At 44.0% G+C, this 24,876-nt stretch overlaps 2 protein-coding genes across 7 annotated transcripts in view; both read right to left on the bottom strand.

The window, feature by feature from the left end:
* The window catches only part of telo2 (TEL2, telomere maintenance 2, homolog (S. cerevisiae)), a 14,550-nt gene extending 8,831 nt beyond the window's left edge, over positions 1–5,719 (bottom strand). The window contains exons 1-12 of one of the 2 annotated variants that reach the window (XM_015032637.1): positions 5,001–5,719; positions 3,934–4,211; positions 3,132–3,200; positions 2,511–2,658; positions 2,336–2,438; positions 2,200–2,268; positions 1,525–1,666; positions 1,200–1,336; positions 882–950; positions 763–809; positions 284–364; positions 112–200 (exon numbers count right to left, since the gene is read on the bottom strand). In XM_015032637.1, the coding sequence (XP_014888123.1) occupies positions 112–200; positions 284–364; positions 763–809; positions 882–950; positions 1,200–1,336; positions 1,525–1,666; positions 2,200–2,268; positions 2,336–2,438; positions 2,511–2,658; positions 3,132–3,200; positions 3,934–4,211; positions 5,001–5,338 (1,570 nt within the window). In that variant the 5' untranslated portion in view covers positions 5,339–5,719. The remainder of the gene's footprint in view (positions 1–111; positions 201–283; positions 365–762; positions 810–881; positions 951–1,199; positions 1,337–1,524; positions 1,667–2,199; positions 2,269–2,335; positions 2,439–2,510; positions 2,659–3,131; positions 3,201–3,933; positions 4,212–5,000) is intronic. The other variant, XM_015032638.1, reaches the window with a different exon arrangement.
* A 1,906-nt stretch (positions 5,720–7,625) lies between these two features.
* The window catches only part of rab11fip3 (RAB11 family interacting protein 3 (class II)), a 29,147-nt gene continuing 11,896 nt past the window's right edge, over positions 7,626–24,876 (bottom strand). For 2 of the 5 annotated variants that reach the window (XM_015032627.1, XM_015032631.1), the window contains exons 3-14: positions 23,791–23,861; positions 20,871–21,043; positions 17,412–17,603; positions 14,511–14,648; positions 13,534–13,569; positions 13,370–13,463; positions 12,117–12,361; positions 11,619–11,700; positions 11,401–11,538; positions 11,161–11,316; positions 10,574–10,714; positions 7,626–10,091 (exon numbers count right to left, since the gene is read on the bottom strand). In XM_015032627.1, coding sequence (XP_014888113.1) covers positions 9,978–10,091; positions 10,574–10,714; positions 11,161–11,316; positions 11,401–11,538; positions 11,619–11,700; positions 12,117–12,361; positions 13,370–13,463; positions 13,534–13,569; positions 14,511–14,648; positions 17,412–17,603; positions 20,871–21,043; positions 23,791–23,861 — 1,580 coding nt within the window. In that variant the 3' untranslated portion in view covers positions 7,626–9,977. Of the gene's footprint in view, positions 10,092–10,573; positions 10,715–11,160; positions 11,317–11,400; positions 11,539–11,618; positions 11,701–12,116; positions 12,362–13,369; positions 13,464–13,533; positions 13,570–14,510; positions 14,649–17,411; positions 17,604–20,870; positions 21,044–22,067; positions 22,194–23,790; positions 23,862–24,876 lie in introns of those variants that run through there. The other 3 variants (XM_015032628.1, XM_015032632.1, XM_015032630.1) reach the window with 3 other exon arrangements.

The following is a 24,876-nucleotide window of genomic DNA, read 5'->3' as shown; positions in this document are numbered from 1 at the left end:
AACAGAAAGAACCGAACAGAGAGAACTGAACAGAGAGAACTGAACAGAAAGAACCGAACAGAGAGAACTGAACTGATAGAACTGAACAGAGAGAACTGAACCGCGCCGTGCCTTCCAGACAGTCCCGTAGGTAACGAGGCGGCGCCGCCCGACTCGCCTCCACGTCTCCTGACATGTCGTACGGAGGCAGGTCGTCATCGCTGGATCCATCAGAAACAAGATTATTACATTTAAATCTAAGTATTGATTGAAATGAAAGTAAAAATCTGACTAAACGTCTCACCTGTCCAGGTCAGAGTCTGGATCGCTCTTTGACCTCTGGGAGACCGATTTGACCTGAGATGATTCTCTGGTCGCCTCAGACCTGCAGACATCAGATTCACCGAAAAAAGGTCACTGAGAGAGAGAGAACCCAACGGAGCGTTTAATCTGAGAACGGATAGAGGGAAGAACAGGAGAACGAAAGAACTAAAGGAAGAAAGAAAGAAAACAAAAGAACGAAATAATGAACAAACAAAACAACAATTGAGAAAAATAGAAGTACAAAGGAAGAAAAGAAAAAGAACAAAAGAAACAAGAAATTGTACCGAAAAAAACAAAGAATAAATGAACGAAAGAAAAAGTGAACGAAGAAGGAAAGAGTGAAAGGAACAAACAAAAGAAAGAACTAAAATAATGAAAGAAATGAATGAACAAAAGATCAAACATTTGATCTTTTAAATATATTACTTTGTTTTTAAATCAATATCTGCTCAAACTCACCCAGCAGCGACCTCAGGGTCACGGTCAGGGTCAGGGTCAGGGTCACGGTCACGGTCAGGGTCAGGGTCACGGTCACGGTCAGGGTCACGGTCAGGGTCACGGTCAGGGTCACGGTCAGGGTCACGGTCAGGACACACGCTGGGGGTCATGAGAGACAGCAGCTCCTGGGTTTCTTCATTCTGGTCGTACTGTCACACAAAAACAGCACAAAGTTTCAGAGTTTGATTATTTTAACTTTATTTTCTTATTGTAACTTTTTCTTGTATTATTACATTAATTTTATTTTTGCTATTCTCATTATTTTGACGTTTTTCTCCATTTTACTTTCTGTTATCCTGAAGCTCCGGTCCTCCTCCTGTCCTCTCTGCCCAGCTTCCCTGTCCCTGCTGAGGCCACAGCATCATGCTGCCACCACCTGTCAGATATTCAGATTGTACCTCAAACTTGAGTTTGGTGCCGTTGAGATCCATCCGTGCGCTCAGACACTCGCCCACCACCATGCCCAGAGTCCTGATGCCGACCGCGCTGCTGTCCAGGTGGCTCTGCAAGCCGCCCAGCAGGCACTGCAGGAGGTCTGACAGAAAACAATGAGCTGAGTGAAAAAACAACCCGAGTTGCTAAAGGTCACAGAGTGATGGAGGAACAGATGAGGAAGAAAACAGCCAGAAAAATTGCAACTAATGTCGCAAGACTTTCTGATGTTGTTCAGAACTGGAATAAATCAGAAGATCATCAGAAGTGGACGATGTTTTCATTTTGCACCTGAGCGAAGCTCCTGCAGCTCGGCGTCCGTCAGCAGGCTAGCAGCTAGCAGCAGCGTCTTGCTAACGTAGAGCTGCTGCTCCTGAGGCGTGTGTTTCACCGCGCTGGGGTTGGCCCAGGCCTGCGACACACTCCGCAAAACCTGAAGACACAGAGCAAACGCCAGGCAGCGCCGTTCAGAAACATTTACAACAGACTCCAGCAGGAGGCCTGGGAAACATTTTTACTGTTTTCATGGAGGAATTCTTCCATTTCATTCTCCTAGAGTTTAACTCTGAACTCGTATTATTCTGAATTTATTTTCATACTATTTCAACTTTATCATCAAACAACTTTTTTCATGCATTTTACCACTTTATTCTCGGATTATTATGACATTATTTTCGTATTATAATGACTTTATTCCAATATTATTACAATTATTCACAAATTATTTCTACTTTATTGTAATATTACAGCTTTCCTCTCGTGCTGTCATAACTTCATTTCGCTAAATATCGTGTTGGTGTAGCGCTTTAGCATTAGCTTCACAGAAATAAGATGTTGGAACTGTGCTTTTGCTGCAACATGTGATGCTAATCACATATAAAATGCTAAAGAGTATAAAAGTTGAACTGTATAATTTTGTCTTTGTTTTGAAATCTAATATTTTACAGTAATCATAGAGAAACGGACCTGGATGAGGAGTGGCCTGCGATCCCGGTCTGAGGCGAGGTAGCCGAGGACAGTCCTCAGGACGCGAGTCTGGAAACAAAACACCGTTAAAAACAACAACAGGTTATATAAATGCATATATTCACTGCTGACCTACCTGGTACTTATACTGCAGCAGCAGCACTTTATGAGTCAGCACAAACTGAGCCTTTTTATTGGTTATCACCAGATTTCCAGCGATGCGGCTGAAGGCGTCCGGGCTGGAAATGGACCAAAGACAGAATCAGAACCTGCCCTCACCTGGTGCCTGTTCACCTGTCTGGACGGCTCACCTGTCGGCCGCCTGAAGCAGGCCGGTCAGCACGCTCTCCATGCAGCGCTCCGGGACGTCCTGCAGCAGCTTCCAGCTCACCCTCTGCCACACCATGTCTGAGCGCGTGCAGACGGCCAGGCGGGGCGCCATCACGGCCAGAACCGGGCCTGAACAGACACAGCAGGACGGGGTTTACTGCAGGACGGGGTTTACCGCAGGGGGCGCTCTAGAGCAGAACGTGGAGCTCAGAATGTCAGCGGTTTACTTCCACAGTTCACCGACAGCAGCCATTTTGTTCATGTATCTTTCTCTTACACATTGTCCACATATTTTGTTTTTGTTGGTCTCCATGGGTTCGCTATGCATTGGGCTACCAAGATGGCATGAAAAAAACTAAAATAAAATTCAGATTTGGGTTAATAGGATACGGACAAAAGAAACCCGGATTTCGCCAAAACTGGGTTTGAGCAAAAGAAACATTGTTTGGTTCTTTTTAGTCTCTTTTGCTGAATATGAACTCTAGTCTTCGTCCAGAAATCAAGTCATCTCTTTATGATGCCATGTTTTTCCCCAGGAAGCCATTTTTTCACATCTATTCGCTGCCATTAAATCTGTCAGCCTGTCCTGGTTTTAAACTCACCGCTGTGACCTTGGAGGCAAACTTTCCCAAGTGTCTGAGCTATGAATGTCAAAGAGCAATCGACCCCATCTGTGGAAGACATCAGAACAGCTGAGTGAACAATCAATAACAATAAATATAACACATCTGATGGGATTAATATAAAAACATATGGAAGCATATTATGACATCAACATCAGATTCATAAAGTCATAATATAATTACCTAAGTGCCAACTAAAATCAGGTGAGGCAGCGTTTACGCTAAATGAGTGTAATAACTACTAAACAAGAAAATATTCACTGATTAAATATTTCTGTAATATTGTCAAACAATAACTGTAAATTTTAAATATTAAATTTACATAATCAGATGGACCAAAATATAAAGTTCAGCGGAAATTTTGGTATTTAAGGATCAAAATGACAATAATTCAAATAAGTAACAAAAAAATAACAAAATCAGGCAAAAGAAAATTTTTCTAAATCAGTTTCTTTCAATAAAACATGTATTAAACTTTAACATGTTTGTTTTTCATTTAGAGAATCCAGAAATTTTACTCAAGTAAGAGTAGCAATACTTTATAATAAAATTACTCAAGTAAAAGGTACAGCGCAGCAAAAATCCTCCTAAAAGTAAACTATAATACTGTAAGTAAATCTAACTACTAGTTACTAATGAACTCGGCTCCGGTGTCCTAGCAACAACCTGCTAGCTAAAGTGGCGCCAACGCCAATCTCCGCTAGCTAAAGTGGCGCCAACGCCAATCTCCGCTAGCTAAAATGGCGCCAACGCCAATCTCCGCTAGCTAAAATGGCGTCACCTCTGAGGGCGCGGCAGGTCCTCTCCAGAGCGGCCAGCATCTCCGAGGCCAGCAGCGGGTAGAACCGCTGGGGCGTGAACAGCGGCCGGTTGTTTGGGTGCAGCCTGTTGGCGGTGAGGTCCGGCAGAGCGGCTAACCGGGCTAGCAGCGTCTCTCTGAGCTGGGCCGAGTCCGACGGCACCGAACCGAGGCAGAAGGACCACAGCAGGTCCGCCAGGCGGCCGCTCTGCAGGAAGCGCTCCGTAACGCTGACCAGGCGGTCCAGACCCGCGCTGGGCCTGCAGGGAGCGGACAGAGGACTTCATCAGCCAGGTCTGGACGATAAACTGCCCCAGACATTATTGCGATAAACGATAATATTGTCGTTTTGATGCAATTTTCAACTAATACAATAATAATGGCTTATAATAATGGCTATGAAAGATCAATTAACTTTAGTTTTGTACAGAACAGAAACATTTACACTGGGACTGGCAGATTTCTTAAAGGTACAGTATGATGTTTTTCTAGGCACATATTTACATTTTATACCATAATCAAGTAACTATGTTTCCTTCGGGGAAGGAAATATCCAAAATAAAACAACCAAAATCTATACGTAAAAATGGAAATAAAAACAACAAAAGACCTGAACCATACATAATGGATTATCTAGTCTTTAAACAAAATTACCCTTCAAGAAATATCAGACTTTAAATTATCCGGCTCATTTTAATGTAGGATTTAAAATACCCTTTCCTTTCTTTGCATTTTGTAGTGCCTAATGTACATAGAAAAGGCAAAACTCTGAAACAAAAAAATAAAAAAGGACATTTTTGAGTATCATGAATCCACTTTTCAAACTCAGAAAAAATGAATTCATTAAAAATGTCTGAGATCAATCTCCGATTTTTTTTTCTTTTCTAGCAAATATCTGACTTTTCAATCTCTGAAATTTTATGTTTTCTAGAAGAACATGTTTGAGATTTAGCTCAAAAGTTTAGTTTATTGCTCTTCCTTCATGTCCCTGATATGTCGTCGTAGTTATTAATATTTTAGATAAAAAACAGATCATTAGCTCGTCTCACCGGAGCTGGGTCACGGCCTCCATCAGCACCAGCAGCGCCTGATCCGGCGGCCCCTTCAGGAACAGCGGGTCCCACAGCTGGGAGCGCTGTGCGGCGGACAGGCTGTGGGTCCAGTCAGCCTGGAGCTGCCCGACCAGAACCCGCAGGGTTCGGCTGTAGTGGGTCCTCCGGAACTCCTCCCGCTCCGCCGCGGTGCAGCTTTCAGCCCCGTCATCTAAATAGGAGTTCAGCGTTTCCAGGGCGTCAAAAACGTCTGTATGATCCGCGGAGGAGGAGAGCGTCCGGAAGCACTGGGCCACTTTCAGCCGAACCTCCGAACTTATCGAACCCGACTCCATTTATATTAACATCTAACTTAACATCTTGCTGAGAAATGAATCCATAAAAATAATACAAAAAAGTTTCCCCTCTAATTCAGGAAAAGATGTTTCGGTGTGATTATTCTTGATTATTCTCGGAATCATATGATGCTGATTTCAGTAAATGATCAGTTTAACTTTAGCTTCGTCAACTCAACTTGCTAAAAACGTGCAAAATGCATCTAATTAAACATCCACCAACTCGTCCAGTCATAGAACTACAACTACAACATTTTATCAACAGCTAACATTTGAAGCTTCAATGGAAATATTGTGGAAAAACGTGAAATATCGACAGCATTTGATTCTCCGGCGTCCTTCATCAAAACACGCCCGGAGAGTGCAACAGCTGTAACTTTGGTTCCGGGTGTCCAGTTGTACCGTGATGGTTATGATTTCGTCGCTTGTAGTTTTTCATGACTTAATTGTTTTGTAAATGGTTTTTTGAATAAATTAGTGCGTCTGCATCGTTTGATTGGAAACGTTTAGGGGGAATAATTATGAGAAAAGTTATTTGGGTCTCGATCTTCATTTTAACTTAACTCATTGGGCAATAATGTAGATCGAAGACAATGTAATCACAATAGTAAAAAATATTTACCCTTTTATTAAATAAAAAAAAAAGACCTATTTTAGCTTTTGGCAGTTGTGATCCTAGACCAAATTTACAAGTGCTGGCAAAGTGCGACCAGAACAAATGGAAGGAAAACTAAAAACACAAAAAGTTATCTTTATTATTTTAAATTAAGCAAGTCAAAAGGCCACTTGTGGCTCTGGAGCTGCAGAATCCTGATTCTCTCTCAATAAGTCTTTATTATTTTTTTTACTTTACTGCTAAAATAAAAACTGAAGGTGACTTGCTGCATTTTTACTGAGGAAAACTGAAACATTTCTCTTTGCTGGACTATCTAGTCAGTGTGCATTAAAATCTTTTATTACCTCCAATTAATCTGAACTAATCTTTCACACCAATATGTGGCTTTCATTTTATAATCTGTAAAAACATTCACAGTGCAGTAAATATTTCCAACCAGCAGGTGGAGCTAGAGGCTTAATGTCTAGTCAGTAAAGTGATTGTTGGTGTTAATCAGATTAAATGCATAAATGTCAAATTATGACAAAGATGTTGCAGATTTTTTAAGTGCTTAAATAAAAACAAAACAGTTCATTTTATTCCATTTATTTATTCTATTCTTACTTCCACTTTTTACCTTTAAATTCTCTTACAATAAATGACATATTTCCCCAGTAACAATTAGGAGTAAATCATTTGTAGGGAGCTCCAAAAATATTATACAGCTGTACCCAATACTGTTATAATTTATACATTAATTATACATTTATCTTTGAAAATAGGAATAAATTTACTTCTTACAGATTCTCTTTTCTACAGTATTTGCTTCCCGTCCTTCTCCGTCACACAAGCTGAACACGACTGATGGCGACGCCTTCAGCAAACCTTCAGACGCGTTTGAAGGAAACGGGAAAGAAGTCCGCAAAAATGTTTATATGTACAGCTCAGATGTTTAACGCACAACTTAAAACCAACTGACTTTACCCAGGGGTCATCATCAGGTTCAGAGAGAGACAGTGTTTAGACTACAGGCAGAGCCGGACCAAGGTAGAAGCAAACTGAGCACCAGCTTGGCACCTTAGAGGCGACAGACGGGTAAATTATTTTTGGTTTAAGAGGCCAACATCTTAGAAGTAGCATTAGAAGAAAAAACTGCTTTAATTTATATATTTTTTTGTAACTGATGGTAGTTTGGGGGCCCAAAATCAAGTTCTGTCAAAGGCCGCAGATTTTTTTGGACTGGCTCTGCTACCATGTCAGTTTCCTTCAGAAAAAATTCAGAACAGAATCAGTCTTTGGTCATTTTGAAACCAGGAAATAAGATGATGGATCAGGTCAAAGTGCAAATCTAATCTACAAAAAAAAAAAAAATAATACAGGCATAATGAAACACCTAGATGCGTCTACGTCGTATTTTCACTCAAAGAAATCAGGAATTATTCAACTTTAAACCTTTTTTCACCCTTGTGAAAGCCAGGAGGTTTGAAAATGTCATCTTACTGATCGTGGATCAGAGACGTACAAGAACTCTGGGCATCCATGCAGGACCCGACTCCCTCCGGGAAGACAACAGGAAGAACTTCACGGAAGAGCGCGCCGACCTCAGGCGGCCATCTTGTGCAGCTCAGCTAACTCTTACCTCGCTAATAAACTCTCCCGCCGTGTTATCGGTGTCAATAAATGTGAATTCAATAAAGCACAAACATATTTGTTTCAGCAGAACAGGTCGGTGTGAGCCGTCGACGAATAAATACCGGCGTGAGACGAAGAACCCCGACGGAAACTATACACGCTACATGCTACAGGCGACCTTCGTTCCTCTGCTGCGACTAGAAAAATACCTAGAATCTAGAATGAGTGTAGAAAAAAACTTTACAAGACATTTACATCCAAGGCCATTGTTTTTTTGTTTTTGTCTTTTCCTTCATGGAGTGGCGAGTGAAGAGCAGTGAGAAAGAGGCGAACAGAGTGAAAAAACGAGGAAATCTTAGACGTACTGGTGTCAAAGGTCGTGATATAAATCCACATCCAGGTCGGCGTTGGAGTCCAGAATCAGTTCATGATGTCTTCACCCAGCAGAAGAAAAGAATCACCACCTCCATTCATTTCCTGCATTATTGCTACAAAAACGTCTGAAATCTCCAAGCTTGATGCTCGGAGTTGCATTTAAAGAAACGCTGCAGAATCATCGATGGTTCGACTCAACATGGCGTCGTAGTGTGATACTTTTCGCTCTTCAACAGATTCCTACAAATTATCCCTTCATAACATTTCATCCCACTTCCAAAAACAACAAAAAAACAATCATAGTGCAAAACAACCGCTAAATTCTTCACATACAACTTGTCAAAATGCCGGCATTTCATAGTTGCAGTAAAAACGTTGAACTTTCCTGCTTCACTCAGCAAGACGACGCTGGGATCAGGCGGGCTGTACTGGGATGGTCGGGATTCATTTAAAGGGACAGCGCAGAATTACTGAACTGAGGTCCTGATGAAGGGCTATGAGCAGTCAATATCTTACCCTACAGTGTCATGCTCACTTGGAGTCCTAATACAGAGTAAATCCAGAGTTAGCTTTAGCCTCAAGCTAACCGTTACATTGAGTTAAGCTTTTTTTCTTTTTAAACAAAAACTGCTGAGTTTGTAGATGGAGAACTAAAGAGGTGGTGTGTCTCCAATAATCTTCCTGTGTGAAACACACTGATCATAACAAGTACCAGACACACAAACAAATCAATTTATATAAATGTTTAGCTTCTTACATTGCTTTAAAAAAACAAAACAAAAAAACACAATCCCGACTATAAATGCTTCAGTTTTTCCATTCTTCATAGGCGTTTCACACAGGAAGACTATTGGTGGTGCACTGCCTCCAGCCTCCATGCAAATAATGATTATCTCTGTTCAAATTATCAATGTGATTTTTGTGAATTTGATTCATCTTTGGAGGTTACCTGCTAATTCTTTTCGTAGTAGCCATTAGCTTCACATTTTTCAGACAGGAAGACTTTTAGTGGCGCACCGCCTCCAGCGATCTGTCTCTGTAAATTACTGTTTAAAGGTTAATAAGATTCACATAAACCAAACTGATGTTTTTGGAGGTTAACGGCTAATGGCTAACTCGTTGGGATTAGTTTCTGGGGACGAGTTCTCTGGATTTATCCTGAATCGTTGCGGACAGAGAGAAAGAAGAAGTGCTTATTTTGCGCAGCTGGCCCTTTAAATGTTTGTAGTGCTGCTCCAGCCCACCTGACATCCAGGACCCTGTTTCATTGTAAACATAAACCAAACAATAAATCACTTCTTTCATCTTGTTAGTTTTCTCCCCTACAGCAATGATTGTTTTATGCTTTTCACCACATTTAGTGTCGCCATCTTGGTTCACACAAACAGAAAAAGCAAGGGAACGTGTCTCACACACACACACACACACACACACACTCTTGCTCTCTCTCTAAAGGAAACCCTGGAGGAGTTTCTGGTCAGGAGAAACCTCCCTCATCGGGTTGAGCTATAGAAACGGACCGTCGCTGACCCCTGACCTGCGCTTCATGCGGTTGGTGAAAACACGACTCAGCCTGGGTCGGGTTTCCTCGGGTCGGACCGAGTTGCTCGCGGTGCGCTCAGCAGAATTAAATACTTTGATCAACCCTCCTTTAAGGCGTTTTGGTAGAACTGGTTTTAGGTCGATTAGAAGCTGATTGGGAGTAAAGGAGGATCTAATCTACGCTTGCATTTCCACATTCATCCACCAGGGGGGGCTCGGGTTCCTCCAGCCAAATACATGGAAGTCACCAGAACCCAACGGCGCCAACGCACACATCCACACAAACCGAAAAGAAACGAAAACAAGCTCATCTTTTACTGACAGCCTTGGACTCTAGAAATTTATCGTCATTTTCTAATCCAGTTTGGAGTCATGAGTGTTGAAAGAAGGTCCAATAAATTAATTTTTACATCCTCCCTTGTTTTCCTGGTTCCAGATGTTCGATATAAATAAGTTTGCAGCCTGTGGAGCCGGCGGCGCCCGTTCCTAATCGGACTATTTGACCTCCAGGATGGAGGGGTTGGACTCCATGATGGCCACGATGATCTTATCGATGTAATCCTGGAGCCGGTAGTTGATCTCCTCCTGTTTGTGAACGGCCTCCATCAGCTGCAGACAGACGGACAGAAGTTGGTCATAAACACGAAGCTGACAGAGAAAAACTTGAGACCAATGCATCCGGGATCTACAGCCGATCACGGATCTTTAAAAATTCTGACCTGCCGGTTCCGGTTCTGGACGAAACTGATTTTTTTGTCTGAAAAGTTGCTACATACAGCAACAGAATTTTACTGGAGTTTGTCCAACAGTAAGTAGATCATTATTACAGAGGTTAAAAGCTCGAAACTATAAAACTAAACTTCCTCTGATGTTCTCCATTGAGCCTTCCTGTTATCTGCTGAAGTCTTGCTCTCTCTCTCTATTGCAGCCAGAATAAAACAAATCCGTCTCAACATGTCACCGTTTCCTTCTAAGCAGTTTCCTCCATCTTTGTTTTTAAACATCAAACTTCTACTGTAAACGGCGAACCGAGTCGTCACTCTGTTAGTTTTTACCGACCCGTTTCTGATTCGGGTTTGTTTTAAACTCACTTCGGCCCGAGACACGGAGCTGATCTCAGCGGCCAGGGAATCGGAGAAGGAGGCAGACATCAGGTTCTTGGCTCCCTGGATGCTCAGGTTGATGATCTGTCCGTTCAACTCGTCGTTCTGCTCTTTCAGAGTTCGGTTGTCCTGGAAACAAACCGTCAGATTTTAAAACCTGTTAACACCAACTGAAACTGGGCCTCTGTCTCTTTAAGAAGTTCCTGCTCTTTCTGAAGCTCCGCCTCCAGGAAGTCGTCCCAACATGGCTCCTCTATTAACCCTTTAACGTTCATTACAGCTGCTGAGCTCCTGTAATGAGCTCAGCAGCTGTTTGCTAATTGCTGCTGGCTAGTCTGAAGGAGCTGATGTGGGAGGAGCTGCGCCTGGAAGGCGGAGCTAAGGCCAACCAGGCGTTTTAACAGCAGAATGGTTGCCATGGAGATTAAAGGATTTCTCAGACATGATGAAAGAATCAAAACTCCAGGCTCGTTTTTAACGAGGGAAAAACATAAAAACACGATGGAAAGATTAAAGTTAATTTTCCATGTTACTGTCCCTTTAAGACGCTGCAGCAGAGCGGGAGATTCGTTCACCTGTTTGAGTCTTTTGATCTCCTGCTCCAGCTCAGCCTCCCGGGTCCGGGTCTGGTACTCCTGCAGCCCGGCGCCGGGGGTTCGGCCCCGCTTGGCCTCGGCCTCCAGCTTGTAGAGCTGAAGATGCTCCAGCTGCTTCCGCAGATCTTCGATCAGCTGAGGGGAACCAGAGAAATGTTAGAATCTGCCTAGCAACAGCTGAGTCCTGCTGCAGAAGCCCCGCCCTCCGGCCCCGCCCACCTCCTGGGTGCTCTCCTTCTCCTTCTGGTTCTGATGGCGCTCGTGACTCAGCTTGTCGGCCATCTTCCTGCGGGACTCCGTCTCCTCGTTCAGCCGGTCGGACTGAGTTTCCACCTCGTCTTCGAGCTTCCGCTTCTCCTGGAAACCAGAAAGAAAGGATGAGCAACCGGAAACGAAATCAGACAACAGAACGAGAAATGAGATGAAACCCGTCCCACCTCCTCTAGTCGCTCGATGTTTGCTCTGAGGCAGGGAACGCAGGACCGCAGCTCGCTGTTCTCGTCGTCCAGCTGCTGCAGCCTGAGCGACAAACACTCGGAGTCATTCACCAACGTTTCTGCTTCGCAAAACTCAGATTATTAATTTGGCTTTAAAATATGAAGACAGAAGTAAAAAATTACATTTTCTTAAGTCTTGAAAATAAAACATTTTGTTTATGCTCCAAATAAGTTTTATGAAAATTTATTTGAAACTAAAAAACAGTTAAAAACTTCTCAGATTAAAGTTCTTTTTTACTGCTTTTTCAAATATTTTCTTTTTCAAATCTTAATTCCAACTTTCCATTTTCTTTCCAGTTTCCAATGTTTCGTTTTTTTTTCCACAGTTGTCCTAAATAATCTTAAACTGAGTTTATGGCCCTGATTTCTCTCCGTACTCCAGATTATAATCCCGGCTCAGCAGCAGGTTTGACGCCAGGCCGTGACCCGTCTCCTCACCGGGCCTGGGCGTTCTCCAGCTCCAGCCCCTTCTCGCGCTCCAGCTTGCACAGCGCCTCCTTGTGGCGGCGGTTCTCCTGCTGCAGCTGCTCGTCGGCCTGCAGCTCCTGCTCCTTCAGCTGCTCCTCCAGCGCGTTGGCCCGGTGCACCAGCTGCAGGTTCTCCTGCCGCAGCCGGGCGTGCTGCTCGCCCGACGCCTCCGACTCCTTCTCCAGCTCCGCCACGCGCCGCTCCAGGAGCAGCACCTGGGAAAGGTCAGAGGTCAGGACCAGAGACTGGGCGCTGGATGTAAACTAGAGATATGAAACCTTCAGTTTATGATGATTCTATTCCAACTTTTAATTCAAAAACTACTTTTTCTGTTCAATCGGTCCAGAAATTCGGCTTAAATTACGTGGAAAAAACTGTAAATAAATAGAATATTTATTCACAGGGGAAGCATCATGGAAAATAAACTTTTTGACTTCCTGTCAGGTTTTAATGTTTTTCCCTCATCAAGAACAAACCTAAAGAGTCGCCTTGATTCTTTCATGCATGTTTGAGAAATCCTTTAATCTCCATGGGAACCATTCAGCTACAAAACGCCTGGGTGGACCTAGCCCCGCCTTCCAGGCACAGCTCCTCCTCAGAGGGGCAGCATTGCATGGCGGCCATTTTATAGCACAATCGGGTACCTGCGTTACCTTCAGTTGTTATAAAAATGTCATTTATGTCCAATATAAAGAAATTTTGCTTCCTGATTTATCACCTTGAAATTGGGCCTGTTTCTTTAAGAAGCTCCGCCTCCTGGAGGCCAAGATGGCTCCTATATTAACCCTTTAACGTTTCTACCAGCGTTGCTCTGAGCAGCAGCTCCTATAATGAGCTCAGCAGCTGGTTGCTAATTGCTGCTGGCTAGTCTGGAGGAGCTGAGAGGGGAGGAGCTGCGCTTGGGAGGCGGGGCTTGGTCCACCCAGGTGTTTTAACGGCTGAACGGTTGCCATGGAGATTAAATGATGCATGAAAGAATCAAAGCACTTCAGGTTTATTTTGGATGAAGGAAAAACATTAAAAATAGAATTTTTTTTTAAAAAAGTCTGATTTTACTGAATAATACATTTTTTAAATTATTCAAATTGTACGAGTGACAACGATATGCAGTGTGCAGTAAAGTTACACAACTAAATCGCATTTTAAAATCTTTCAGTATTTTGAATTGATTTGCAGTCCCGTTGCCAGGAATTGATCGATTATTGAATGTTTTTTATCGTCACCTTGTCTGTGATGTCGTTGTCGGCGAGCTCCAGGATGTCCCGCGTCAGGTCGCTCATGGTGTCCAGAGTCATGGAGCTGTTCTGCAGCAGATGCCTGTGGGAACCAGGAGAGTCAGAGCGGCGCTCGCCGATGGCTGCTAACCGACGGCGAGCGCTTCACTCACCTCGCCACCTTCTTGCTGGAAAGCCGCTTCCCGGCGCTGCAGGGAGACAGGAAATGCGGTGAGGGGAGAAACAGTCACCAAAATAAAGCTCAGCGACTCACAGCAAACAAACCGCCGCAGGTTTACGAGGCTAAAGGCTCTGATGGAGGAGCAGATTCACATGACAGAAATATAAAATACAAGTTTTAGATTCATCATCAGGACTGATGACGAATCAGTAAAACTGAAAGCCTGATTGGTCTGTTGATTCATGTTACCAAGAGTTCCTTCACAGTTTTAATGTCCAGATTCTTTAAGTTTCCCAACTTAAACGTTCTGGTTTAAGTTGGATGAAACTGAAGAACCAGCAGGAAACACGGCAGGTTAAATCAGAAACCTGAGCGACGAAACAAAAAGGAAACCAGGACAGAAACAAGGAAGGAAACAAATATTCAGGCATAATTTTTTTTCGTTTGTCCACCTGGATTTTCAGATTTTGCTCTTAATTTTTCAAGCTTCATTCCACATTTTTCTCCAGGTGGTTTAAAAACCTGGAGTCTAAATTGATCCTGAATCAGCAAATCTGCTCCAAAACCAGCCGGTTCTGTCCAGCCTTTACAGTCATGAAGGAAACGAACAAAACAAACTTTACTTCAAATAAATCCGACATACGACAACGGTTTACGGTCATCTTTCATCAAAGTAAACTTTGTTTTTAACTCATGAAACTAAAGCCACAAAAAGAAGCTGGGATGGAAACAAAACAGGATCAGAACTTTATAAACGTGAGGATGTTCAGCACAGCACACCGAGTTTCTACCAGTTAGCATGCAGACATGAGGGGACATGCAACCTAATCAGCACCGCAGACATAAAGAGCAGCAGCAGCTCCTGCAGCAGCAGCAGCTCCTGCAGCAGCAGCAGCTCCTGCAGCAGCAGCAGCTCCTGCAGCAGCAGCAGCTCCTGCAGCTGCAGCAACAGCAGCTGCAGTGTGTTACCTAGTCATCTCTAGGAAATTGAGGCGTGTGGACAGATCCTCCAGGCGACTGATCTGCCTGTGACACTGGCTACAGAAAAAGTCCAGCGCCTCCTCCCTGAGGAAGCTCTGGAAACAGTCAGGGAGGCAGGCGGGGGCGCTGGAGAGGCAGGAGAGAAGAAAAGAGGAGGAAGAGGAGGAGCAGGTGAGTGGCAGACAGGAGGAAGTGAAGATGTGTTCAGGTGCGACAGGAAGTCCCGTAAAGCAGAGCTTTAAAGAGTTAAAGAGATGTGAGGCTGTGGTTCAGTTCTGGACAAAACAAGAGAAAAACAGTGGATTCAGCTAAGAAAGGTGTTCAAAGTGAGGTGCAGGGGCCATCTGTGGTCCTAGGTGGGCAGTAATGAGGACCGCACAACAGCTGCAGTATGCAACTTTGTAACTAATAAAAAGAGAGAAGAATAATCCTTTTTGTCCTTCTGGTGTTTCCTTACAGATTCTGACAAATGAATAACCCATTAAACTGTAAAGTGTCTGCGTTTTTTTAAAGGCTAACGCTGAACTAAACTAAGTACTGCAGTACTTTAACTAGACAAAAAATACTTTTACTGCAGTTCATATTTTTGTCATTATTTTGACTCTAGTGTTGAGTCACTGCTGTGAAAAAACGCTTTGCTAAGCGGCGTCTAAGCTGGAATATGGAGGCAGGAGTGTGTGTGTGTGTTTGTGTGGACATGCACAGCAGTGAGGGTGACTGTCTCCAAACACAGTGACTCATTCACACTGAGTGGGTGAAGTTTTATCTCACCAACCGAAGCTGGACATTTAGTATCAAACTCACTAAATTCACTTCAGAAAGAAACAAACGGATTCAGCTGGTGATCATTTTAAATTTATCCTGGTTTAAAATGCTGGAACATTCTGCAGATTTTTTATTTAGGCTCATTTTATAAAATATTAGAAAGAAAAATGAAAAAACAAGGTTTGTCCATTTTCAGCACATTTAAGCCCTTTAATGATGAGTTTTCAAACTCTTTACTTTGTAGATAAAAACTAATTCACAATTTTATAAACTAATTAATAACGTTTTGTTAGTACTCAAGGACAATAAACTAAATTTTATGTTTTGAAAATTCAAAAACAAATTTTAATGATGTTCAATGTATTAATCCACTTTCATTAGAGACCAATAATTTATTGAGCCGATGGGATAATAAATATTCCTCACATTGAAATAATCCAGTCAAATGGAGGTAAAGTAAAACACCTTCCTGCTATTTAAATGTTCAAACTGTTTAAAGTTTTCAGGCATTTGATAAATAGAAATTAAGAAAAGTTTATTCTGATTTAACTTCAGACATGGAGGGAAATTTATTTTCCTTAGGCATATGTAAATATCTGGTTTCAACTCTAAACATTTTCCAAATTTATGTTTTTAATCAAATGTTGGATTTTTTTTTACAAAACTGAAGTTTGGATATAAATCACTTTACAAACATTGAAAAAAAATCTCAATAAATTAAGAATTTTAACCATTAAATTAAATAATTTAATTCCTTTTTTTAAATAAACGTTTTATTCAGACATTCGTTCTCCAGCAGCACTTCTGATTAAACTCGTCTAGTTTCAGTCGACATAATTCATTTAGTGCTGAAACTCTCAGCATCACCAGCCAAGTTATAAAACCAAAACATTTTTATAACTTCCAGCCGTTTCATTGCAGGGCCACCAGTTCACTCCCATAATGACCAGCGATTTACAAAACCAGCCAGTTAGCCGCTGAGCTTCCTGGAGAGGCCCCAGTGGGAACTATGCTTCATCCGGCTTAAAAGCGTCGAGGAGGAAAAGCAGCGAATGAGAACCTGAATCAGAATTTATGCGACTGCAGAGAATTTATTCCATTTTCCAGCTGAACTGGATCAAAACGGAAACGTTTGTTACATTTTCAGCTGCTGCGGTTCCACATTTAACCTGGCCTGTGGGGGGCGCTCCTGGCCCCTCCTGGCCTGTGGGGGCGCTGCACCAAGAACCACTGCAGGAAACGACAGAATCCTCTGAAGGACCTCCATCCACAAAACAAACCGAAATGTTGCAGCATCAGATTTTAGCGGTTGAAGGATTTCTCTTGACTATCAGATTACGAACATTTCTCCTGCTAGCGCTAGGCTAGCGAGAATGTTTTGGTTGCATTACCCAGAATGCCCTGCGCTGTAGTCCACTTCCTGCTTTTGGAGCGTCTATGGTCCACTTGGTGTTCACATGACTTGAAACCGAATCAGAGTTCACTTCAACCAAACTGAAACCCAGACTTTCAGGACCAGAGTTCAATTCTTTGGTCTGATTACGCGTTCACCGAACCGGAGCTGGGACTGGACTCGGGTCGAAGCGGACCGGACCCGGACACGGAACCAGAGCCGGGTCGGGTCAGGGCGGTCCCGGAGCCGGGGAGGGGCAGACCGGACCGGACACGGAACCAGAGTCGGGTCGGGTCAGGGCGGACCCGGAGCCGGGGTGGGGCGGACCGGACCGGACACGGAACCAGAGTCGGGTCGGGTCTGGGTGGACCGGACAGCTGAATGCGTCGTTAGCATGTTTTAGCTTTCAGCGGGTCTCTATCGGTGCTGGAGAAACAAACTGTGCTGAATATTTTCCGGACCCGGTCAGAACCGTCCGTCCCACATTAAACCTCTTGAAGTAGCTCCTTTGAGCTCGATGGACTAGTCCAAGTAACTCTCCATCCATCAGAGGACGAGGCAGGTGGGAGTAAAACGCATTCGATACATTTTTCCTGTGAAGGTTAAATCAAGCAGCTGCGAACGCGGCGACAGTGTTTCACCTCTTATCAGAGAGCATGATGGGAAACATTGTTTCTGCAGCGTCTCGTTTAGAAATGGCACCGAGGCGCTACCATGGCGACCGCTCCTACCTGGGGGAAATGACGGCGGAGCCGTTGATCTGCTCGGGCGGCGCGGCGTCGCCCTGCCCCATGGAGCCGTCCGCGCTGGTCTCCAGCAGCAGGTCCGACGTGTTGCTCTCCCCAAAGTCCTCAAAGTGCTCCTCCTCTCCGCTGATGACCGTCACCAGGGAGTGGCTGTGGAGCTCCGAGTTCAGGGAGAACCTGCAGGGGGCGCCGACACATCGGGTTACTGAGATGTGTGCAACACCAGAACCACAAAAAGTTAACTTCAGGTCCAAATCAGAGAGGAGGGAGAAAACCTATAAAAGATGGTTAGCTGGATGCTAACAGCAGCTCAGATTTAAAGGAACAGTGGATTCAAAGCAGCACTTAGACACTGTTGAGTAAAAAGAAGTTGTGCAATTCTTTACTTCGGTATCTTTTTACTGGAGGAGCCAATCAGAAAGCATGCAGGCTGAACAAAGCTTGTGTATAAACACGAGGTCTCACTTCAACGTTGGTTTGGTTAAAACATGTTTCTTCTTCCTTCACCAACTTTTCTCAGCGAGTCGAGCATCCAGAAAGTTCACTGAACTCGAAGAGCAGCGACCCTGAATATCACAGCGTTTTACATCCGTTTCCCCCAATGAATAAGTAAAATTAGCTACTACCATCTTCTGGCTGCACATGCAGAGAAAAGTTTCTTTACTGAACACAAATTTACAGATTGAGTTTAAAAACAAAAACTTCACATTTATAAAAGGCTTTTTGTTGCCTGAGGCATAAAGTCCCAATAAAAGACACTGGATTTTGTGTTAATGCGACAAAATGAGGCTGAAGGGTGAAAACACTTCCTGCCTCCGTTTAAAGACAGAAGAACAAACCGGTGCAGCGCCCAGAACCCGGCCAGGTTTCAGAGTAAAAACCAGACAACTAATCTTTCCCCAGGAACCGCAGCAATCTGGTCAAGTTCAACGGCTGCTCGTTAAGCTAATCTGCTAATTCACATTAATCCCAAGGGCTCCTCCTGTACTCTTGGTAAATCTCAACCTCTGTGGCAGCAGGAGGCCATCTGATGTTCAAACGGGAGAAACAGTCGACTTCATGGAAACATGAGTCTGTTTTCCTCAGGATGAGGACGTTAAGTCAGCAGGAAGAAAAAAAGCGGGACTGAGATGACGGATTCGAGTCGCAACGCTCTAAAAACTACGAGTTACCGACTTACGTTTTACCCGTTTCCGCGCAAGCGGGCCCCACGGCGAGGTCCCCCACGCTGAGGGCCGGCGAGGAGCGCGATCGCATCTTTGAACGCCCGGCGCTGCCCTGGCGAGAAAGCCTGGGGGCAACGGGGGTCAAAACTCCTGACAACCAGAGAGGAATCCTGAAGTTTACGGTTCAACGCCACGCGAAGCAAAACGGCGACCGCACCAGACGCCACATGAAGGACGCCGCTCCGATTGGCTTGATCAGATTCCAGGCTGAGAGACAGACGGTACCGCTGCCCGAGCCGAGGTCCGAGCGTGTGTGTGTGTGTGTGTGTGTGTGTGTGTGTGTGTGAGGAACTAATCCTGTTAGATTGCTAATCCTGAGCCGAGTGAACAGAGTCGTACTCGTCGGTTCATCTGACCAAACAAACACGACTGAACTACGAGTTTCATTTCATCAGTTCAATGTTTCAGAGTCGGGTAGGAACTAGTTACTTTAGTAACTTTAGTTACTCACCTGTACTTTTCCTTTACCTGAGTAATTTTATTAAGCATCTCTACTTGTACTTGAATAAAATTTCTGGATTTTCTACCCAATGAATCAAGCAAAGAGGCGTACATTTATATCAGCTGGTGGTCAACACCTCCAACTGGTTGCCATGGGAGATTCAAACATGCATGAAAGAATCAAAGCAAAACTTTTTAAAGAGACGGAGGCCCAATTTCAGGGCATTAAATCTAAACATTTTATATCTGTAGCATTTTCATAACAACTGAAGGCAACTTAGTAGCTTGATTGTGCCATAAATTGGCAGCATGTGGCTGGAAAGCAGCAGCGACCCTCTGAGGAGGAGCTGCGTCTCGAAGGCGGGGCTAGGGCCACTCAGGCGTTTTGTACAGCCACGGAGGTTCAGGTACTTTTCAAACATTCATGAAAGCGTCAAAGCAACACTCCAGGTGTTTCTGATGAGGGAATAACCTGATGGAAAACTCACACGGTAAATTTTGCATAACGGCTCCCTTTAATACCAAATTCGTTGATGGCGTTGCTCATCCCTTCAGCAGCTTTCTGGACCTTTACGTCCATTCTGACATACGAGTATAAATGCCTCAATGTTGGTTCTGCTCTGAAACAGCTCAAATAAAACCCGCTGAGTCTGTAAGGTGACAGAATGTGGAAAATGTCCCGATTTAGCGATAAAACTACAAACTGCTGCTGGTGCAACAGGAGCTCAGACGGTCCAACACACCTGGCGTTCGGCAAACAGGCTGCTGGGACGAGCAGCTGAAGGCCAGAGCCACACGGTTCATCTGCCAGCCTCAGTCAGCAGGTAACGCCTCAGTCAGCGGCAGAGGAATGAAGGGATTAGATTAGCTTTTGCCAGAGTAAGAGAAAAAACGGGAAGAAAAACGCTGAATCAACACTTCCTGGAATTCAAGGCTCACACGTGGAACGGGAAGTCCGAAGGCGTCCCTGTCAAGAAGCCGGACAGACTGTTCCCCAGTCAGCAGATCCCGAGGCTACGCTGCACTTCCTGCTGCTGCTGGACAAAACAACCCGCTCAACGAAACAATGTAAAAATACTCATCACTTCTGGATGCCAAGCAAAGCAGCGGTCAGATCCGAGTTCAGGAAAAAACCAAAATATTTAAAAAAGAAGAACTGTGGGGCTCCAAGGCCTGCAGTACGAGACGATTAGTCAGATTGTTAGTGATCGAGTCCATTCGATTGGTAAAATTTCATCAATAAATTAAAATTAATGACATTCGATCATTTATCAAATGTCAAAAATTAAAAAAATTACATTTTTGAACTTCTTGGGTTTCCGTAGTTCAGAGTGACTTCAGTACGCCGAGGGCGGCCATCTTGTTTGACCTGTGTGTTTTACAGCTTCTCTACAGCAGAATATTAAACCGATATTGGCGTCATATTCTGACTAAATTCTGTAATAAAAATCGTCGTCCGGCCCCAGCGCTGCAGGAGGGATGATTACAGTTACAGACGATTATGGAAAATATTTTCTGTCATTTGTAAAAAAAATAAAATTTTAGAAAAAAAAAAAGCAAAAATGTATAATCAATTGATTAAAATGATATTTGGTAGGAAATAAGTCAGACTTTAATGTTTAACCTGCTCTCCAAACCAGAATCACACAAAGGACTTTAGGTCATTAAGTCAAGATGGCGGCCGGCAGCCTGGGTTTGACCCGAAGCCAGAGGTCATGTGATGCTGTGTGAAAGGTCAGAGCCGGGTCAGAACACAGAAAACGGCGCGTGTACAGACCTGCTTCCCCCGTCGTCCGGGTCGTGCAGCGTGGCTTCGATGCCGCTGTCCGTCTCCACGTCCTCGTGCATCTCGGGGGGAACCAGCGCCCCCGTGTCCTCGTCTGTGAACGTCTCGCACTCGCTGTAGGTGCTCTCTGAGCCCAGGTACGCGCTGTCCGTCACCTCGTTCTGCTGCAGAAAACACACCGCCACGTTTAGAGCTGAAGCCCGGCGCGGTTTGAAACCCAACAGAGAAACTAAGGAAATAAAGATTTACACTTTTTTACAATTAAAGAATCCTTCCAACCCTGGATCTGATCTTTAAATCGGCTCAAAAGTGACGAGCGATTCATCTACAAAGAAATAAAGTTTTTAATTAGGATGCATTTTATACAAGGCTGAAACGATTAATCGTGATTAATCGATAATTTAAATAAACTAATTTACTAATTAACTGTCAGCAAGAGGGTACAGCTCATATTCAGAGCAGTGCATAGACTAAAAAAATAAAAACATTTTGCTTTTAAAATAAAGAAAAACCCTGTAAGGTTAAAATAAGCAGCATATTACACACCGTTTGGTATCCAATTAGTAACTTAAAAAGAAAAACAGATCAGTCCTGCACCGTTTCGATGTCAAGTCAAGCAGAAACGACGGAGTTTAAATATCTTCAGCTGCAGATGAATCCTTTGCAACAAACGGTAAAGAATTCGCTAAAGAAACGCCGTCACTGACTTCTAGAATTTCTTAATTGAAAAAGGAACAGAGTTTGTTTATGTGCATCTTTTAAATTCATAGGATTGTATAAAAAAAGCTTATGTGGGGAAAAAAATTAAAAATCTGAAAAATGTGCATATTTTCTTAATTGATTAATCGTTGGAATAATTGATTAATCGATAACTGAAGTAATCTTTAGTTTGCAGCCCTGCATTTATTCAACAATCTGTATTTAATCAGCCAGACAACAGAGAAATAGGACAAGTAAAAACATTCCTCCCCACTTCTGCAGTTAAAACTCTCCTTCCTTTAATAAACTTTAATAAAATAAACTTAATTTTCACTCGGATTGTGAAGAAAAGCAAACAAACAGTGGATCCAGACAAGTTAAGCTCATAATCTCACCAACCATCAGCAAAGCTTAACACCTCGAAGCAACAGGTTCAAACAACAACATTAAGGCGACACCTTAACGAAAGCCAGCTAAACCACAACATACCAGCTTACTGGAGGCACTGGGAGCAGTGGGGCTCAGAGGGACGACCGCCATGTCCAGAATCATCCTGTCCACCCGGTTTGACCCACAGAGTCGTCATGAAACACCTTCAGTAACTCCTGCGCCTCCCGCCGTCAGCGTGGCACAGGCAGGATGTCAGAGAAGACAGATAACACGGCGACGCTCGGCTCAGCGCGGCCGACTGGGCCGAGGGGTGGAGACTGGAGCCGAGTCCAAAGAGCAGCTCGTCTGCCCTGCTGCCACTTCCTAACCCTCCGGCTCTAGAAATCATTAAGCCGCGATCCAGGACTAAAACAACGCTGCTTACGGTCCAAACAACAGGCCAGCTGTCAGGACCTGACGAGGCGCTCCTGCTACCAACACCCTCAGCTCGCCGTGTTTTCACAGCAAACAGCAGAACAGGTCAGCCATTGAGAGAGACGCCTTTCAGGCCAAATAAAAAAAACCAACAGGGAAAAAGCGAGGCGGCGGCGGACGCAGGTCAGGGCCAAACTTCTTCCAAACTCAGGCGACAGGTTTCAGCGAGCGCAGCAGCCGGAGCGTTTCCCCAGAAAAAAACTTCCCTCTGCGTTTCATTCCCAACATTTCCCAGCTGTAATAATCTGAACTGAAGAGTCTGCATCCATTTTTATTTTAGTGTTTGGGCTCTTTGTCATTTCTTATTTTAGGCCTGTCACAATAAGCAATAAATCAATTAAATCAAACTCAATTTCCATTTGCAACTTTTATCGTTTTTCTCTTTCTGCCAAAAACCAGATGATAAAAGTTTCACTCTGTTTGGTCTCAACTAGCCTTTTTTTTATTTGTCGTTTCCGTTTTATTTACTTTGGATACATGTTAAATGTTCACAAGGATTTTAAGTTAATTGATCTTTGAACTTAAATCTTTGAGAATGTGTTGCATTATGATGCCAATATTACCATTAAAACAATATCATCATTTATCGCGATAACTTCTCAGACAATTCATCGTCCAGGAGAAGTTGTTACCATGACGGTCCTACTTATTTTGTAATATCTCTAATATTGTAATGTTTGATGTGTGGACCTCCTGAAGAAGATGAACTTTTAATAGTAAAAGGACTGAAATGATTAAGCAGATTTATTCAACTGCAACTCAAAATGATCCCAGACGAGTCAGGAACATTTTGCAGAAGAGTTGTAGTTCAAGCCACGGCCAGCAGGGGGCACCGACACTGCAGCTCAGTAAAAAGGCCCAGAGCAGCAGAAACTGTCGGTCCTGCAGAGGCCAGCAGCAACGCAGGTTAAATATACAAAGTCCTGAACCCAAACGGAGGCAGGAATTCCAGAAATGTCGACCACAACTGGAAACACACTCACACAACTTCACACACACTCACACAACTTCACACACTGCTGCGCATTCCAGCCGGTCAATTTTCTGTCAAGGGAAACCCAACGCCTCGAGGGCCAGAAGCCAAACCCGCCAGGATGGTGGTGGGCCTGCGCAGCCGTCGGCACGGCAACGACGGCCGAGCACAGAGGGAGCTCAGGCTGTGGGTCCCTTCAAACAGGAAGTGGAAGGGGCCAACTAGTCCAAACAGGACGTGGAAGGGGCCAACTAGACCAAACAGGAAGTGGAAGGGGCCAACTAGTCCAAACAGGAAGTGGAAGGGACCAACTAGTCCAAACAGGAAGTGGAAGGGACCAACTAGTCCAAACAGGAAGTGGAAGGGACATCTCACCTCGTCGTACTCCTCTGGGCAGCCGCCGGCGCCGTCCCCCGGGTTGTAGCTGTAGAGCTGCGGTTCTGGACCTGCCAACAGAGCAGGGAGGTGGGTTGGTGTGCGCAGCAGCAACAGAAACAAACAGAAGCCGAGCAAACATGGAGGAGCGGCTGTTGATGTGCAAACAGGTAACATGAGGACAGAAGTCCTCTGTTTACACTGCAGAAACATTAACATGTTCTTCATCCTTTCATCAAGTTGACCTGAATTAGAGTTCAGCTAAACAGAAAAACAAGATGGCAGCCTGACATCACTGAACCATGAGAGCAAAAAAAAAAAAGATAAGGAAAAAAGGTTGAAAATCCAGATTTTCCAAAAAATGTAATCTTTATCAACAGAAAACCTTAATACTCGATCAAACTGATTTATCGCTCAGCAACCAACACAACCAGTAACAAAAAGCTGAAATGGGAAGATTTCATACAGCCACATGGTTGCATGAAATCAAGAGATATTCATGGGCTAGACTGGCCTAGTCAAAGTCTAAATCAGATTTTTACCAATAATATGTGGAAAGACTTGCGTTTTAATGTTCACAGATTTTTGATTGTGAAAATCTGAAAGAGAAACTCAGAAAAGGCTGCAACTGTTTAAGAAACTGCACTCCACACTTTTGAGATTTTAATTTATAACTTTGCACAACTTTCTGCTGCTTCATCAAGTTAAACGACAATAAAAACACAAAGGTTTGTGGTTGCAACGTGACAAAGAAGTTGAATTGGTGTGAATGTTTTTACAGCGCGCTGCAGCCCCAGATGTCCTGGTTGGGCAGATTTACAGTCAGCAGTTAGAGCGCGACGCGACGGTAAACATGACCTCCATCTGAGGCGAACCAGAGGCCAGCTGTGAGATCAGCAGAAACCTGCAGCAGCAGCCGAACCTGAGCCGCGTCCCATCAGCCACTGCGGCCAACGGCCCCTTACTGGGAGGAAACAACATGAACTGGTTCCAGTGGCGGCAACCATGCACACCTGCAGGACCTGGTCTGATGTCAAAGTGAGGATATTTAACGTTGCTCCAGACATTCCAGTCTCGGCGGGGAGC

This window comes from Poecilia latipinna, unplaced genomic scaffold (assembly GCF_001443285.1).
Source record: "Poecilia latipinna isolate Pla-1442-1.1 unplaced genomic scaffold, P_latipinna-1.0 Scaffold247, whole genome shotgun sequence".
NCBI classification, from domain to species: domain Eukaryota; kingdom Metazoa; phylum Chordata; class Actinopteri; order Cyprinodontiformes; family Poeciliidae; genus Poecilia; species Poecilia latipinna.
Note: the sequence above shows the minus strand (reverse complement) of the source record. Positions and strands in the feature narration are given on the sequence as shown.